General features: G+C 35.0%; 1 protein-coding gene across 8 annotated transcripts in view; it reads left to right on the top strand.

Annotated features, from left to right (window-relative positions):
* LOC105214910 (uncharacterized) overlaps positions 1-20250 on the top strand; it is a 31339-nt gene that overhangs the window by 3341 nt on the left and 7748 nt on the right. For 3 of the 8 annotated variants that reach the window (XR_008470831.1, XM_011188617.3, XM_011188614.3), the window contains exons 1-3: positions 13540-13973; positions 18365-18552; positions 18607-18927. Coding sequence is in view for 7 of the 8 variants with exons in the window: in XM_011188617.3 (XP_011186919.1) it covers positions 18426-18552; positions 18607-18927 (448 nt within the window). In the remaining variant the exon portion in view is untranslated. Of the gene's footprint in view, positions 1-13479; positions 13974-13999; positions 14143-18364; positions 18553-18606; positions 18928-20250 lie in introns of those variants that run through there. The other 5 variants (XM_029042071.2, XM_029042070.2, XM_011188616.3 and 2 more) reach the window with 4 other exon arrangements.

Here is a 20250-nt window from a genome sequence, read left to right as displayed (position 1 = left end):
TGCCCGACGATTGGAATCTCAGTGTACTCTGCCCAATCCACAAAAAGGGAGACCCCACAATCTGCGCCAACTATCGTGGGATAAGCCTCCTTAACATCGCTTATAAGGTTCTATCGAGCGTACTGTGTGAAAGACTAAAGCCCACCGTCAACAAACTGATTGGACCTTATCAGTGTGGCTTTAGACCTGGAAAATCAACAACTGACCAGATATTCACCATGCGCCAAATCTTGGAGAAGACCCGTGAAAAAAGGATCGACACACACCATCTATTTGTCGACTTTAAAGCTGCTTTCGACAGCACGAAAAGGAGCTGCCTTTATGCCGCGATGTCTGAATTTGGTATCCCCGCAAAACTAATACGGCTGTGTAAGTTGACGTTGAGCAACACCAAAAGCTCCGTCAGGATCGGGAAGGACCTCTCCGAGCCGTTCGATACCAAACGAGGTTTCAGACAAGACTCGCTATCGTGCGACTTCTTTAACTTGATGCTGGAGAAAATTATAAGAGCTGCAGAGCTAAATAGAGAAGGTACAATCTTCTACAAGAGTGTACAGCTCCTGGCGTACGCCGATGATATTGATATCATCGGAAACAACACCCGCGCCGTTAGTTCTGCTTTTTCCCGCCTGGATAAGGAAGCGAAGCGAATGGGTCTGGTGGTGAACGAGGACAAGACGAAATATCTCCTGTCATCAAACAAACAGTCAGCGCATTCGCGTCTTGGCTCCCACGTCACTGTTGACAGTCATAACTTTGAAGTTGTAGATAATTTCGTATACCTAGGAACCAACATTAACACCGATAATAATGTCAGCCTTGAAATCCAACGCAGAATCACTCTTGCCAACAGGTGCTACTATGGACTGAGTAGGCAATTGAAAAGTAAAGTCCTCTCTCGACGAACAAAAACTAAACTCTACAAGTCCCTCATTATTCCCGTCCTACTTTATGGTGCAGAAGCGTGGACGGTGTCAACATCCGATGAGACGGCACTAGGAGTTTTCGAGAGAAAGGTTTTGCGGAAGATTTACGGTCCCTTAAACATTGGCAACGGCGAATACCGCAGAAGATGGAATGATGAGCTGTATGTGTTGTTCGACGACATAGACATAGTCCAGCGAATAAAAAGACAGCGGCTACGCTGGCTGGGTCATGTTGTTCGAATGGATGAAAGTGCCCCAGCTCTGAAAGTTTTCGATGCAGTACCCGCTGGTGGAAGCCGAGGAAGAGGGAGACCTCCACTCCGGTGGAAGGACCAGGTGGAGAAGGACCTGTCTTCACTTGGTATTACCAATTGGCGCCAAACCGCCAAAAGGAGAGATGCGTGGCGCACTGTTGTGGACTCGGCTATAACCGCGTAAGCGGTTTCTTCGCCAGTTAAGAAGAAGAAGAATAAATGTGATAATAATACCATTGATAGATACAGGGTGTATCAGCTTTATTACTAATTTTTGTGATAACTGTTTTCCTAAAAATACATACCCTGTTTGTAGTCCTTTGACAAAGGTTTTTACTATAGGGAAGTAAATGACGTATTGCGGAAGCACAAATACATACGCGGCGGATGAGAGTGTTGAGAGTATTCACCATAAAGAGATCCATATAGCTGCGGTATGCAGTTAGGGTTGTGAATATAGAGGGTGTATTTTTTAAAGAAATGCTTCTAGGGATATATGTCAAACCAGCTGATAAAGTAAACACATATGTTGTTGTTATTGATTATGGACAAGGTTTAATAAAAATAAATCTTTTTTATGGAAAGTTCGCGTTTTGTGTATAATATTGAGTGATATTTAAATACACATAAATTTTCGTACTTGAAGCTTGAGTAATACTGAAGAGACTCTTTAGGCTAACTTGCACTCAAAATAGTTTTCTGGTGTAGTTTGCACGCCGAAGTGTTGATGCATATTTTTAAAGTGAATCATGAACTAAATTTATTTTATTCTTCTCATAAAAACACCCTTTAAATGTATCTAGTATGAGTAAGCATGTGCCATTAACTTCGGTGCATGCTTTCCTAAAATAGTCATAGTAAAAGGGTTGTGAGTGCTAGTGTGTTTGTTTGTGTGTAAAAAGGCTGACGTAGTAAATGAGTATTGAGAGTTTTTGTTGGTGTTACTGTTGCTGTTCTTGGCGCGATTGTCCCACTGGCCTCGATGTAAGCGTACTACATATACATATACGAAAGTACATAAATACATTTAAACAACTCAATGCCACAGTTTAAACTATTTAAATCGACTAACCACATGTGCTTGTAATTACTATCCTACATTGCCTGACAATCAACAGTAGTAGTATGTATATTATTATTACACTTAAATACGCACATGTTTATAAAAGTGATGATTAATTTACAGCCTTAACACAAGTGAGAACTCTCTCCATGTCCATTACGCATAATTTCTGCTCGATTTAGCTTGACGTGTCAAGGTTTCCTACATTTATCAGATGCCAAAAAAGTCGGGTTAATTTACTAGAATTTATTAATGTCATAATATTCCACATGTCGAAAGCGGGAAGAACGGATAGTTAATCAGAAAATGTATACTTTTGTAAGTTTTAAAAATCATTTTGTCTGATACAAAATTGTGAGTTCAGTATCTCTTGCCTAGTATAATCTAGTATACTGACTCCAATCGTTTCGTCAGTATCCGAAGAATTTAAAGAATCGTAAGATAATTGATAAGACGGTTGACTACGTTTTACAATTCAGTTCCATTTCAGTTTAAATTTTAAAATGCGGTTTTATCAATAATAACTCAATCCAGTATTATTATACTTCACTGTGCTAGTACGACAAAAGAGAAGATTGCAACAAGACGTTTTCCGTTTAACTTTTGCTTTAACTTCAATTGAACTGAATCAAGTCATAAACCAGAATACACGTTTGCAATTGTGTTCCAGTAAAACAGTGATGAATCCATGTTTAACGACTCTGGCAATGATGGTAGACCCTATGTCAGGCGACACCTTATACGGTCCACTTCACAGTGGTTCCGCTTGTATGAAGCTGCGGCCATATATACTTTCCATTGAGATATCGTTATGAAATTTTCATCAAAAATCTAGAAAAATAGTTTAAATATATTACTATATCCTATAGCTCCCTTAGGAACGATCGGGAAAAAATATAATAATTTTGTTATTTTCGGTTTTAAACTTTTTTAATTTTATTGTAATAACAGAGATATATGGAGGGAAAAAAGGATGTGATTCCCTCCCGCCCACTTCTTTACATATATACATATACAGATTCTTAATATGACATTATAATCAGATATTTAACAAAAAATTAGAAACAAGTAGGGAAGGTTCCTATTACCGAATTAGCCAAAAACACTGAGACCCTCATGTTCTATATCTGGGGCCTTGAAAGGTTACACACACTAAATGTAGTATTTGTATCAGATAGACTTCAAAATTGTGGTGTAAATGTTGTAAACCGATTTCTCCAATTAACAAACTGTAGTAGTGGATGAACCGAATTTCGTTGGAATTGGTATCTTGTCTGCAACAGTTTCGACGAGAAAACCCGTCGAATAAAGCTACATTATGGCATATTATAAAGGTCTAATAGAGCAATTATTCCGGATCAATGTAACACACGGGTAGGTACAAAGAACAGACCCAATCACATATGTACTACATCAAAAAATGTCCACAACAAAATACCAGAGTTAATAAAGCAAGTTTTTTAAACAAAACATCGATTTCTTTTATCTCACATTTTTTTGTTGCACCTATCTTTTTATATGAGTACTAGCAGACCCGGCCACTCGTTGTTGTGGCTAAGGTATACATAAAATTAAGTTGGTCCAATCTTGGCTTCGGCGACGATATTGATTACTCGAGGTCGATGTTACGCAGCATGATGACAACTCATACTACTTTTAATTGAAAGTGAGTGGGGATAGTCCAGCAATTTAAAATAGTCTGTGGGATAATTGAATACGTCATCCTGGTTTGTAGCTGTGTCAACTCTCCTTTAACGAAATTCTAAATTGTTGCATTAAGATCAAAGTGATCCTTGTTTTTTACCACCAAAATAGGTCATTCAATCAGTCATTTATGTTTATTATATTATGGTTTCATGTCAGGAAAAACACGATGAATAAGCTCCTTTTTCGAGGCCATGAAGTGGCAGAAACCCGTTAAAAATTTTATTAATCCATCGAGGTGTCAACTGCGTCGCTACCATTTTAAACTATTTCTACAATCGCAGTATGATATTGTGTGGAAAAACGCTCGTATGTTATTTGTTAATTGGCGATTCTTTATGTGTCGCCACAAATTAAATGATTTTAGGCATGTGATTAGTTTGTCAGCAACACTTGATTCAGGAATAGTCTGTCGAAAATCACCTGTCAACAAAATCATGGCTTCATCAAAAATATTTTCGTTGTCGCGTAAATCTTTTAAAGTCCTGTGCAGTACCTCCAGCGACTTGAATATCTGGAAAATCTTCTTTATAGCTATTTTTTGGCGATTTTGCAGACTGGTGTTTCGTTGATTTGCAATTTATGAGTAATTTTAAGGCCGAATTACCGTTTGTCTGCCTACTAACAGGTGCCAAGTTGCACCTATTCCCATTATAACTGGGCGTTGAAAATGAGTGAAAACGGTTCAGGAATTACCTCAACCCTCATGTACTATATATGCTGATTTTCGTTATTCTATTGGACTTTATTTCAAATTGTGTGTAATAAAATTCCATCAATAAATTGCGAGAGTATAAAATGGTCGGTTGCCTTTCCCTACTTGTTACAAATTGTTTTGGGCTATCGACACAGCCTTATACAATTGAATAATGATAAAGATATTTGAACAAAGCAACAATGACAACTTTCAAAATATTATTTTTTTTTTTTATAATTTTGTTGTCAATTCAAATAAAATCATCTTCTTGTTATCTTCCTCACAAAATCATAGATGTGCATATTAGGGACACGGCGCCCCCTGGCAGCCTGTCCATAGCACAACGTGCGTATACTAAAGGCAGATCTGTAGAAACTGCACTCCATTCACTAGTTTTTAACATCGAAAAAGCCCTGGAATATAAGGAGCTTTTCTGGACATTTCCGGTGCATTCAATAACGTTTCAATAGAATCCATTTTGAATGGTATCGAGTCTATAGGGGTTGAACCTGTCATACGACGGTGGGTAAAAAGCCTCCTGACGTCTAGAAGGATAACAGCGGAATGGAACGATGCCAGAACGACCAAGGAAGTTGGTAGGGGCACACCGCTGGGCGGGGTACTCTCTCCGCTCCTTTGGACACTGGTCGTGAATAATCTATTGAAAAACTTGGAAGGTAAAGCCCCCAAGATAGTAGCATATGCAGACGACATAGCCATAGTAATAACAGGAAAGTGTCTGCATACTATTAGCAGCATTATGACCAACGCACTCAATACTGTCCAAACTTGGGCAACACAAGCAGGCCTAGGGTTAAATGCGGAAAAAACCGATCTGCTTGTTTTTACAAGGAAATACAAAATCCCTCAATGGAGGTTCCCCTCGCTAAACGGAACAGAAATATCACCGAAGGACCGCACTAAGTACCTAGGAGTCGTCTTGGACAGTAAGTTGCTATGGAAGCACAATGTGGAAGAAAGGGTAAGAAATACTGCTCTATGGTGCTATTGTGTGGTGGACAGGCATAAAGAAATCAACCTACCGGAAGCCAACGGAAAGGGTTCAGCGACTCGCAGCGCTCTGCATAACGGTAGCTCTAAGAACCACCCCTACGGCAGCTCTTGAATGGATACTTAACCTGCCGCCGATAGATCTCTTTGCCGAAACCTATGCGGCAAAATCTGCGGGACGACTACTGGCGGCAGGAGAATTTACGTATAGAACTTATGGGCACAGCTCAGTGGGTAGGGGAGTTTTGGCAAGTACCGACTACTTAACCCCACTCATGAACTGGGAAAGAAGATTCCGAGTGAACCTGGAGAAAGACGGCTGGCGTAAGGGAATGATAACCTCGCGTAGCACATTGAATATCTACACGGATGGTTCGAAAATGGAGGACGGAGTAGGTGCGGGAATATACTGTCAGGAGTTAGGTGTAAGGCAGCCTTTAAAACTTCCGAACCACTGCAGTATCTTTCAGGCGGAGGTGTTTGCTATTTGGAAAGCCGCAGAGCTAGCCCTCAACACAGAAGCCGGCTACTCCAAAGTCAATATCTACGTAGACAGTCAAGGCAACAACCTCGGTTTGCATTTCGGCCAAAAGTGTTTTGGATACCAGGGTGGCAGTGGAGAGGGCTGCTAGGAACACGTGTCTTCACTTCTACTGGGTGCCAGGGTATAAAGGCATTGAAGGCAACGAGATCGTAGACGAAATTGCCAAGAGTGGCGTAAAACTGTCCGGAAACGCGACCGACATTGGCAAACCCATGCACTGTCTGTACGATGATCTGGACAGGGGCATGAAAAGGAGAATCCTAACACGGTGGACAAATATACCGGGGTGTAAAACCGCTAAAGCCATGTGTAAAGCCGTAGACCAGAAATACACCAAACTCATTCTGTCACTCGATAGAAGGGACTGCAGGAGCTTGGTGGGAATACTCACACTGTCTGGTGGCGGCACATGCCTACAAAATGGGACTTACGGATCGGGAAGACTGCAGGAAATGTCAAGAGCAAGGTGCAATAGAAACAATGAAGCATCTTCTGTGCTCCTGGCCTGCATTGTCAAGACAACGACTTCGCTACTTGGGGGCCTCTCAATATGAGAGTCTGGAAGAGGTATCAAAAGTGAAGCCACAAAAACTTTTAAAATTCGCGTCAAGCGCAGGCATCCTAAAGGATGACTACTCCTCGTGGACAACGAGGCACTCCATCTGGTATCGCAAAGGACCTAAATAGGTCTATGTGAGGCGTATTGGCCTACCAGTATAACCTAACCTAACCTAACCTATCTTCCTCACAATTTTTCGATATATACTTACTTTCTAATCCTTCCCTGGCCTTCCGTAAATATTTCAAAACTAAAATTAGCCAGATCGGTTTGGCTCTTCTCGACTTTTTTCGAGACTAACGACATATTTAAGACTTTTTCAAGCAATTTTTTTAACCATCCCGGTACCTCTAAAAACATTCTAAACAAAGAATTTGCGAAATCGGTTCAGCGGTTCTCGAGTTATGCGCTTAGCAACACATTTTGCGATTCATTTTTATATTATAGATGAAAAACACATACCAATGAAGAAGAATGGAGATTTTTGTTTTAAGTGCATTAAATTTAAGTATATTATTTTACCATTGTTAAACTTTTTATTTTGATTTAGCTTTAAAATTCGACATGTATGATTTTTTATATTATATAGTTGAAGTGGCTTAATTGTGTGAGTACAAGTGTTTAGTATTTCAGTATGGAGTTGGTAATTCTGTTCACAGTAGGTGTATGTAACATAATACTACAGCCTCTGTTAAATCTAAGCGAGTTCCTTGTTCTATTCACTACTCTCTCTAGTTTGGGGAGTGGAAACATTTTTAAACTACTAATAATATTTGATATTTATTTATATCCAATATCACTCCTACACGCAAAGTATATTATATACTTACATTGTGACCATGTTTTGTTTTCATATTTTAACTAATTAATGCCATCGTATTGTTCCCCGCGGATATAAGTATGTATGTATGCATGTGAATGCTTTTATATTGTCTTTGTTAAAACAAGCACGTTGTCCGCAGTAGATAATTAATTAACTCTACAGGTGTAATGTTGGCGGATATTAGCAAAAATACTAAAAACATAATGTATTGTATTACGCATATAATATTGCAATTAGTAAATTAATAATTGTGGGTAAAAGCGCGAAATAAAAGAAGTAGAAAATCATACAAAATAATAAACAAGTACTAAATGTGAAATAAGTATATATATACATACAATACATACATATACTCAGTGGCAACCAAATTTAAAACCATCACCACCTACAAATGAGCGTACTAAAAACTCGAAAAAATGCTAAAGTAAAATAAACGTTATGTATTATACTCCCGTAATTCGCGGACTTAGAATCAGTGTTCAATATTATGAAGGAATTGCGGTATATTTGACAGCAGATTATCTTTTGCCAAGTGATTTTAAAAGATTACTTTACTTATTGCTTTAGGATTATCAAGGGAAGCTAAAATCGATCAAATAAGGTTTTAGGTTAAATTCGATTAACGAAATATTCAAATTCAAATTGTTTCAAGTTATATAATACTAGCAGACCGCTCCGGCTTCGCACGAGTACACATATCAAAAGTTATAAGTTTTTACACACTTAAATTATTTTTATTTGCAATGAGCTAAAACTTGATCTAGTTTTGGTGTTTGGTATTCGTATATTTATAATTTTTTTTCTTTAAGCCGTTGCATACTCTACGTACTCGACTCTCAAGCGCGTACTTAGAAGGTTTTGAAATTTTTTCAGCAAGCAGCTGCGAGCGTTCGACTCTCTGACACGCGATTGCAATGCGATTTTCAGTTTCAGATTAAGATTCTCCATCAAGGAGTCTTTTTGATACCCACAGCTGGGAACTATTTCCAGAAAGTTGAGATTCTAGCAATAAATGTAGTCTATGTTACTCAGGGTGAATGTTGCTTTCCAATGGTAAAAGAATTTTTGAAATCGGCACAGTAGTTTTTGAGTTTATTCATTACAAACATACTTACAAATATTTTCTCTTTATAATAGTAATATAGATAATATAATCGCTCAAATTGGTAAAATATATGAAATTTATCCTAAGTGTTATCCAAATAAAAGTCACTCACGTCATTCTGCTTACAAAATTACTTCCAATACAATGAAGTTTTTAACCTGAGCGAGAGATCACACCTCAAACACAAAATACCTATCCTTTCTTGAGAGTACTAAAATTAACTAGAATACTACTCAGAGTTTCATATAATTTCATCCAATCATTCTCAAATAATTAGTCTCAATGTGACGCTTTCCATCCTCTATTAGTTTACGTAGAAAAAATTACTTTGGTATTCTGTTTTCTTTGTTTTTTGGTGGAAATCCGAGTTGATGCAAAGTATCTAATATTCTAGTAGTAGTAGTAATATTCAGTATCAACATATCAAAGGAACGCGAAGGTCTTATCAATCACGAATATCGATCAAAAATATAAACTACATATGTATAAGTAATTATTCGATCGATAAATTGATTTTTATTGATATTTCAAATAAAATTTTCAAAAGTCCACAAACATATGTCCTTCGGTATAATGCGTGTTTCCTGGCTTAATTTGTTTAGGGAAGCATGACATTTGAAATTTAAAATTTTACAACTTCGCGGTTTGCGACCTTCGTGTAATGCGTTATTTGTGTGCTTGTAATTAAAATCGGAGGCTTGCATATTTAACCATGTAGATGACAATCGCATTTATTGTATTCGTGGTCGTGGAACTACACTTACATTTGTTATAGCAAAGCGTGTGATAGGGAAATGCAATTTCAGGTGTCACCTGGTAGATATAAATCATAAAACGCGGTGAGCAATAAATAAAGCTGATAAAAACTATATTCACTAGTAATGAAATCAATAAATACAAAATGCTTTTTCATGTAATCTAATCTGAGTCTGAGTAATGTAATATAAAAATAGTTCGGTTTCCGTCCCAATATTGTAAATTCTAAGAATTTTAGAGCTAAATACTTCCTAGACTGACAATACTTGTAATTTATGCTGATTAGTTAGCATTTTCTTGTTCGGCTGACAACTATTTATGAAACTGCTTGTTGGAAATATTATTGAAAATATTCCCTCCCTTTGAAAAAGAAGAATTATTTGCAATGATTCTCAAGTAAATTGATAGATTAAAATCAAAATTTGTGGATATCGATACGAAATGAAGTGCATTTCGAAATTTTATGTACGTAAATCGTTTTCGGGTATCATTTTCTGAATTTCCGTTTTCAAATGGCATGTTCTGTGAATTTTTCAGTTTTTAATTTTTCAAATTCGGCAAAAATATTAGAAAAAATTGTATCGTAATAATCTAAATATTATATTGTAAACAACGACCACACTTATTGAAATATAAATGCACATTCTAAAAATATGCCGATAAAAACATAAGAATTCCAAACAAGATACGATACTCGATACAATATAGCTAAAATGTACAGTTGGATGGAAACACTTCTGATTCATAATATATTTTCATTACGTACTCATCTCCACTTATACCCTGAACACTGCACTATGAAAATATACTCAACGGAAGAACAATAAAAAATGGCCAACCATTTAATTAATTATCCACAAAAAAGTGGGAGGAAGTACCATCAAACAAACAAGAAAACATTTTATACTTTACATGTGTACGAAACAAAGTATGCAAGAAAGGAAGGGCTAAGTTCGGGCGCATTTAATGTTATTAAGAAAACACAGAATTTGTTCCACATATACGGCATAAAGCCCACTAGAATAAGGAAAATTATTGTATATAGTATATGAGGGCTGAGATAACACCTGTTTTCACTTATTAATCGATATATACGGTATAAAGTCCAGCGGAAGTCTGAAAATCCGTATATGAGGTTCATAAATATATGGGGGCTAGGGGAAATATTGACCTGATCTTGACAAATTTGGCACGGATGCTCAATATCATAAAAAAACACTTATTTTTTGAATTTATTTTGAATATCTCAGAGATATACCGATATTTTCAGTAAAAAATTAGCCACGAACACGAGGTCCTCATGTTGATATCTGGGACCTTGAAAAGTTATAGTCCGATTTCGGTTTTTGGGGGAGCATTGTCACACTAATAATGATGTATTTGTGCAAAGTTTTGCTATGAACTGCATAATTTACAGATTGTAAAATAAACGATTCAGATGTAATTGTGTTATAAGGAAAATGGGAAAACGGTTGTTAATCGTAATTTTTGTCGTTATAAATCCTAATTGCAAAATTTTGTTTGAAAAACTACACCTCTCCCCCCGCGGGTCTCCAAAGGTCTACCAAAGTTTTTTATTTTTCATGAACTAATAAAAACACAAAAATACAAACATGAACTCACCCGAATGTATATGTATTTTGTATACACTGTATTTATTCACATTAACAAAGACAGAGTAACAATGACGGCAATCAAACAAATTATCGACACTCCAGTCAATGCAGTAATCAGAGTTAGTGATTATTAAGGGGTGTTAGCAGCTTGTTTGAAGCTCTTTGAAATACATTCATATTTGTACATGCGATAAAATACAAAACCCCTGCAGGAAACGCGGTTTACTGATACCGTGGCAGAAGATTAACATCCTGTATATTTGGATTTCAAGTTTGACCAAATTGAACCAACCATTTCCTTTTTAAACATACCTTTCTCTTCAAATTCTTATGTCGCAATTTGAAAATTAGACTACAATTGCGTTCACATCCCATAAGACAATATTTCATCCGATTATTTTACATTACAATAGATAAATCAAGCTTCAGTGATCTCTCGAAACAGAACTTATGTGGATAAGTTTCATCTGGAAATGTGATATTTACGACTTTTAACTATCGGTCTCTGGAATATTTTTTTCCTACAGGTATTTTCCTAACAATACTGTAGTAATCACATTCTCATATAATATTTAGCTTTTAGCTTCCTTTCTTTGAAGAGCTATGGTTTATTGCTCGCTGTGAAGCAAATTAAAAATGCCTATTTTATACATATTAATATTCGCTTAGTTACTATCGCCGTACCGGATGTTATGTTGAGATAACGAGCGGCGAATATAGTACGTTGCTGATTTAAATGCCACAAAAATACATTCCACTGATAGACTGCGTAGACATTATATGAATATAGTACACTCGGATATGCTCATACATACATACATAAATTATTTATATATGCTTATGCTAACGCTTATCTATAACTCTACACGCGTTGCATAGGTAGGTATGTATGTTTCTCCGGTGGAGTGCCTTTTCGTGTAGTTCCAGATTCCAGAATAATCATTCCCATAAGAGTTGCTAAGATTAATTACAGTTAACGAATGGAGGATCTGAGGTTGCGTTAAGTCTCCAATAATTATAATCAGCGCTGCAGTATTTTCAAAAACTTTACCTGTGTTATCCAATGAAGTCATTTTATATCAAAAGGGGATACCGAACTGTATCACTCTGGTCTTAATGAACCGGATTTTAAATACAAAAAGTAACTATATATAATCTATAACTACTATACTCTAAGCAATAACTATTATTGAAAGGAACTAAATATGATAATCTCTTTATAACCTTTGCTCTATAAAATAGATTAATTCTAAAAAATATATGTTCTCAAACGCAAACATGACTTGTATCGGTAGATTATGAAAAACGTTTGCTTGTCCCTCGGCGAATGAAATTAAAACTTCAAAATGAAAACCCATTTTTTAACTAGAAAAACTAGTTGCTCTCTATTCAAAGGGTTTAAAAGATAAACAAGTAGTAATTTAAAATTCGTCCATAAACAAACCCAAGGTCTAAGCTCAAAATTCATATTATGTTTAGGCATATATATATGTATGTATATTTCTATCTATCTATATTTATATGTATATATATTTATGTAGCCAATTATGTAATACTAACAGAAGACTTATAAATTGTAGGAATAATTATAAAATTACAAAATGTGTAATTAAATATACACCTTTATCTAACTCTTTTAACTACTGGCTATCCATGCCAGACTGCTACAGGTGCATACAGCACCTTTATGCCACTTGAGGCCTCGAAATTGGTCGAAGTAATTTTATACGTAAGCAGAAGCGATGCATCTGATGGGAGTTTCAAATACTTTTTGCATTTTATTTTATTTTTGAAATTGTAGTTTTCCTTGCAATGTATACAGTTGTTACTTATAAATGAGTATAAACAAATTTTTTAACAGAGGCTGTAGAAACAACAATTTAGTTGGTGTAATTGTATACGGAAAACGTACAGTAGAGCAATTTTGCAATTTGGACAAAGAGATTTTATTCCTTTTTTAATTATTCGTGTTTTTGTAGAGAGAGGTTTAGATATATTTCAAGGCTTAAGAGCGGTAAATAAAATACATATATATGAAACCCCGCAAAAAATATTGCATATGTGTGTTTTAGTGTGCCCTCTCTTTTCGTAACGAAACATTTTAATTGTTTGTCGCATATGTATACCACAATGTTAGTCGCACACCGATCGGTTTGTCATCTTATGTGTTTTGAAGTTATCATTTGGCAGAATTCTACAGATTAGCAGCATCACACTCGAATAAGAAATTATCGTACTGATCATAATCCGCTTTGAATGTTCTTTTCTATATTTTGAGGTGAATTCTCTCTTTTGACGCCAATTTTGTAATATCCCGTAGTTCGAACTTTTTCGAAATTAGCTCAATAGCAACGCATCTATTATAATATAATTATAATTAATTTTCTCTGTAAAATATTATTTGGCAATTATGCAAGACACTGTACCACTGGCGACTGCAGCCGCCGTCATAGCTATTCGATGGCGATTACCACTTTGCGACATTCAGTCTCGTCTGTGATGCGGCCGCGGGTGGCGTTCAAAGTGTTCGTGGCCTGACAGTAGGTGCCTACAAATACACATATGTACATATATATAAATAATAAAAATTATAAATTTAAAAAACAATGACAAAGTTAATTCAAATGGTTTTTAAGAAATGAACGCTGCTGTGTTTAAAAAGTAACCGGACAATTTATAAATAAAGTGTTCACGCATAAGATCATAAGCGTTGTAATATTTCCTAATAAACTGCAATTTGTGCGCTTAAATAATTCTACGAAGGGCACGTCGCCAATGCATATTCTGTTAGAACGCCGTGTGAGAATTAAGCAAAGTGAAAACCTAACAATTAACAGAGTATAAATAAAAGCAAAACGCAATGAATTTCGCTGCCCACTGCACGTGTAATTGCAAATCACAATAACAAAGTGAAGGTAAAATAAAAGCAAATAAAAGTAAACAACAGCATGAATTCAAATGATACGGTGGCTGAGAAACTTGCATAAATAAGTGGACAACTAAGAGACATAAGAAACATATCAAACAGAAATAATTGAGGGAAAGATATTGAGTATACAAAGCAATAAATAAATCATTCTATGGGTGGGTATAGGCAACAAACACTAATGTGTTGTTGTACTATTAATGAGTGATATAAAAGAGGACATTGAAAATGAAATTTTTACATTTAAGAGTTTTCTAAATTAAAAATATTTGTTGCCTCGCCATATATGTACATATGTTGTTGTTTTGAAAATGAAAATTATATATTTTACATACATTTCCACTCCCCATACTACTGAGATATGCAATTTTGAAAATTGCTGCTATGGACATTAACTAGTTCGTATATAAAAAGGGAATTTAGCAAGGACAACTCTCCTAACATGAGGCAATTTCGTTTAAAAAATTGTCGAATTCGAATTATACTTTACCCTAACTCTCGTAAAGTAATTTGAATCCGAAATAAAATATATCGCCTATTTAATAATTATATTTCCTCGCTTTACTAATTTTTGGCACGGAGACATATTATTAGAAGAAAAAGATTCCCTCTGAATTTCTTTAAAATATATGGGTCCATTGAAAGTTTGAAAATTTATGGTCCGATTTCGACGATTTTTAGAAGGGCGGTACAACAATATAAATGCAGTATTTGTGCAAAGTTCTCTTCAGATATCTTCATTAGCGCTAACTTTATATATTGTAGAGGAAACGTCTTCAAATCGTCTTCAAAGTTGTGGTATATGCGAAGTAGGTTGTGAACCGATTTGGCGCCATTTTCAATTTATATCACTGGAATGCCAGGAAAATGTGATGAATCGAATTTCAATGAAAGTGAATTTTCTGAGATATGGTCTTTGACCTATAAGTGGGCGGAGCCACGCCTATTAAACCAATTCGATTGCAGCCCTTCTGTACCATCTTTACCATGAACTTTAACGGTCATGGCCACGCCCACTTTCCAAAAAACTTACATCCAAATATGCCTATTCCTAGTACAATCATTTGTACCAAATTTTACTTTCAAAACTTTGTTTATAGCTTAGTGGCAATGATTCGATTTCGTCCATTTACGAAAGCAACCTTCTTATAGAGCCAATGAACACAAGTACCAAGTTTCATCAAGATATCTCGTTTAGGTAAAATTACAATATTCGACAGATTTTTCCACTTTACTAGTATTTGTGAAATCGATTGTTGGAATAAGAAAAGAATCGGGAAAAGTGATACGTAGTAAAAATCATTACGATTAATATAAAAAAATTTATAAATATTATGGTATGTAATTAATAATTTAGAACAGATCGTAACCTTAGCATAGGAAACCTAGTTTCCGAAGAGAGAGTTATTCCATTTCTTATCATATTTGGGCTTTGATAAACATTTCTAAACTATAAGAGGTTAAATAGAGTTTAAGATTAATATACTCAAGACGAGATTAATATTTCACAGTTCTTTTAAAACTGTCAATGTTATTATAATTACAGAAATGTGACTTGACATAACAAGTACATATAGTGAGTAAAGTATTTAAATAAAATGCAATGAATTTGATTAGTAAAGAATAGACAATGTACATATGTAAGTATTTGAAATGACGCGCTCTTGTGAGTCAGACAGTACATATCATAAGTTCACATACACATGTTACGAAGGTATGCAAATTAACTTCCCTTGCGCGGGATGTGAAAGCTAATTATTGAGAATGCTTTCGCATTACGTTAAGTGATCGAATGTCATAGCAATGAATATCCAATTATTCTTATTATCAAAACAAATAATGGAATATTGAATTTTCTTACTTATCAAAACCTAGAAGGTATTGAAGGTTCTTATTAACTAAAGTATTCTATTGATCAAGCAGTAACTCTGTGGGAATCCAAAATATACATTTTGTTTACATTTATCATAAAGTGTCTGTGCGGCGGGTACTCAGAAATCATGTCGAGCTGCCCGTCTCTGTACATATACATATATATATATATATATGTATGTGCTATGTAAATTTTTCATGCTATTTTAAATCTCATTGAGGAGCGTCACGTCCAATCGTGCCTTTTGCTATTGTAAAGCCATTGTGTGCAATTATGATCTGTGTGCAGGCAATTCTTCAGCGCCGTATTGTAAATACATACATACTCGCGGGCTAAATGTGTTCGTGCATATCATATCAATTATATTTGTTTTTATGCAGTTTTAATCAATTTCGTTGCACAGCTATTCACCTAAATACGGAACGATAACTACATACGTATATGTATAGTATATTATTGTTGTTGCGGATGAGATTTCTAACTTATGAATATAAAAATAATAAAACATTGTAATATAAAATCCACTGAATGTGGCTATTAATGAAATAGTTATTTGATACTTTATGAAATGTAAGACCCCGGTGTTTAACTTCTTCAAATGCCTGGACAAGCTTTAGTGTATTAATAATAAAATCATGGTCCTCTAAGCACTATTTGAATAATTCTAGCACATCACATTTAATAGTTAAATTTTCTCTTTTTTTGTCTCTATATTAGAGCCTTAATACAGTTTATGGCGAAATGTTATTAATTTTTTTATAAATAAGGAGTTGTACTGAATTAAATCTAATTTCACAACAAACTTAAAATGTTGAGCCAATTATGAATACATATACATACATACATACATGGAAAACGAATAATTACATAACTCAGAATTTTCCATAGTCATTTGTCACGTCACGATTTCCTTCATTGGTTCATTCTTAATAAAAATGATTGACATCCTAAAAAAGACATTCGTAATGGCATAGCCATTATAAACATTATCTACTTTATTTATTGATTTAACTGAATTTAAACAAATTATTCACATGCATTTGGATATTTATGAAGAGTTATCGATTGCACATCGCTATTTATATACAGTTGAATTTACCAAATAAATAATTTTAATAGTAATTAGCAGTTAGCGTGATGGAAACTATACTCAACAATTCATTGTCTTACCTGAATCAAATTTTTTATTGCGCAAAAAAACCCGTATCTAACTGTTGTGCCTGCCACAACATGAACACAATTCTCACAACATACTCGTACATATGTATGTAAGCTAAAACCAACACACAATTTAACAATCGTTAGTCATTAAGCATAAGTTTCGTACAAAAAATCATAAAAATATCATTATTAAAAATTGAAAAACATAAATTGAGGAGAAAAACTTCAGGGTCAACAGATTATTTTCAGATTTAATAATTTCAAGTCATTAAATTTTGTATGAAGATGAGTACGATAGCATCAAAACGTGATAACCATATATTTGGTACTGGGTGTGCTTATGATTAGTAACAAAGGCAAATTACTACTCGTAGGAATATAATTCTCATAGCCCTCACCATTAACCTATATGTGTATACGATATAAAGTCTATCGGAAGTTTGAAAATGCGTATATGAGGTATATGGGTGCAAGAGGAGCTATAGATTGAGTTTACTCAATTTTGGCACAGAGAATGGTGTGCCCACTATAAGAAACACTTCTCCTTTAAATCCCTTTAGTATATCTGAGAGATATACCGATATTTTCGTTCAAAAATTAGGCAAAAGCACTGAGGTCCTCATGTTAGATATCTGGGGCCTTGAAAATTTATAACCGGATTTCGGAGATTCGTCTAATAATGTCAGTGTCATACTAGAAATATAACATTTGTCAAAGTTTTGTTTGGATATCTTTACTGTTGCTTAATTTATCTATACTACTATTATAAAGAGAAAAGATTAGTATGTATGTTTGTAATGAATAAACTCAAAAACTATTGTGCCTATTTCAAAAATTCCTTTCACAAAAATACATTCACCCCAAGTAACAAGGCTATATTTTTGCAAGAATCTCAACTTTCTGGAAAATCATAATCTGTAACTGAAAATCGAAACTTATAAAATAACATTATAAAACCACAGGATGGTTCAGAGAGGATATGGTGAGTTGATTCTGGCCCCGGTGGAGTCACACTGGGCCTCCTAAAGGCCTAAGTGCGTCGTACGACATCCACTCTACCTTCCTATGTCCATCCCTAGTGTGATCTTTTGTCTAAATTTTGCTCTCATTACTTTTTTATGGCTTAGTTAAAGCACTTTTTAGGCTTTCAGTTATCGTCATTTCTCTCTCTACGACAAAAATGACATATGACATTGATCTCTTCTAAATGTCAACAATGGTTTAGAAATGTCTTGTGGTTGTTTGAAGCGTGTAAAAGTAGCTCCAGTGTAAATATAGTGGAAGTTATCCTTATTAATTCTAATATTTTTGTAAATTAACTAATCAGGAATTAATTCTTCATTTAGGTAATTTCAATATTAATTAATATGCGCTACCTCCTCTGGGCGCCAAAGCAAATTAAGAACTATGACGACGATATCAGTGAGCTCAACAGAGTCAACGGCTGAGGAAACGGAATGTTTACTTGGAAATGGTACGAAAACCTGGGGCAACACAAATATGGATACAACACAATCGAAAACTTCACAAAAAGGTACATTTATGAACATTTAAGAACTCTTGAAACTGAGTTTATAATTTCTCACAGCTGATATCATCAGATCACTGGGGAACCATAAGATAAACAAACAGACAGAATCACAATCATGTGCGGGGCAGCAGATATTGAAAACTGCGGTAACATCTTGTTGGCAAAAGTCAATGCAACGTCTCACAAACACCAACAAAGCAGGCAGTCCGCCGGCCAATTACTGCAATTGGTCGTATCGGATGCTACGCCGAAAGCAACTGTTGTTGTTACTCGCTCTGTTGATCTTCATTGTTTATTTGAGTAGCTCGATGAGCAATAATGATTATGCCGATGAACGCATTCCCGTCCTGCACTATTCTCACGTGCCTGGGATGAAGGGTACGTATACGCCGAGGTGGTTCTTGCAATTATTGATTATTTGAATAGATATACACGCTGTCCCGTAGGTATTTTTAGCAAATATATGTAATATGTTAGAAAAAAGCAAGTGTGTATTTTTATACAATTTTGTTTTTTTTTTTTTTTTTTTATAGTGCATGCTTAACACATTTTTGCATTTACTTATTTTAAAACAAGTTAAAATTACTTGTAAAATAAACTTCTCATATCTAATATTAATTGCACATATATATTTACTAATTTTGAAAATTATGAGCTAATTTGAAGTCATTGCAAAAGTTTCGAGATCGATAAAGAAAAGTCAATGTTCAATAATAATATCAGTTGAGGGCGTACAATGGTTAAACTAACTTAATCAAAGGGAATTATTTTTATACTCTCGCAACAAAGTTGCTAAGTTTTGTTCACATAATGGTTGTTTGTAAGTCATACAACTAAAGGAGTTAGATGTAGTGTTATATATGCATATCAAAATGATCAGGGTGACGAGTCGAGTTGAAATCCGGATGTCTGTCTGTCCGTCCGTCCATTCGTCCCTGCAGCAGATAATTTGAGTAAAAATTAAAACTTGACGAAACTTGGTACATATGATCCTTGGGACCAATGTAGAGTTGCTATTGAAAATGTGCGAAATCGGACCATAGCCACGCCCACAAAATGACGCAAAACCGAAAACTTATAAAGTGTCATAACTAAGCCATAAATAAAGTAAAATTGGAATAAAGAATCGCACTAAAAAGGGCGTGGTCCCTTTATAATTCTTTTTGTATTGGATAGTCCATTTATCGAGGAAGGCTATAGGCTATATATCCGTGAGTACCGTTTTTGAGATAACTAATCATTTCTAAAATTTCTAAAATTTCAATAATTTTTTTATTTTTTTTTTATTTTTCTAATCTATCTATCCAAAAAAATTGGAAAACTCGGGAAAGTGGTAACAGAGAATTCAGAATTGCAAATGGACGATGACATCTACAATGAAACATTGGTGTTGATTGAAGATTTGTGTTTGCTTATGAGTGGCAAACTTTTGACTGAAATTCATATGCCAGCGCCAATTCGTCAAATCAGAAATGTACTGAATCGTACATTAGAATGTGAGCGTGCATACGACAGAATAACTTTGGAACAACAACTTCAAGAAATTTTCCTTAATTGAATGAGCAGCAAAAAAGTGCCTATGATGAATTGATGAAGACTGTCAATGATGGAAACAGTGGACTATTTGATGCGCTCGGCGGAACTGGCAAAAATACGATCTCAAAATGGAATTGTGTTGGCTCTCGCATCTACTGGATTTGC

This window comes from Zeugodacus cucurbitae, chromosome 4 (genome assembly GCF_028554725.1).
Source record: "Zeugodacus cucurbitae isolate PBARC_wt_2022May chromosome 4, idZeuCucr1.2, whole genome shotgun sequence".
Lineage (NCBI taxonomy): Eukaryota > Metazoa > Arthropoda > Insecta > Diptera > Tephritidae > Zeugodacus > Zeugodacus cucurbitae.
Note: the sequence above shows the minus strand (reverse complement) of the source record. Positions and strands in the feature narration are given on the sequence as shown.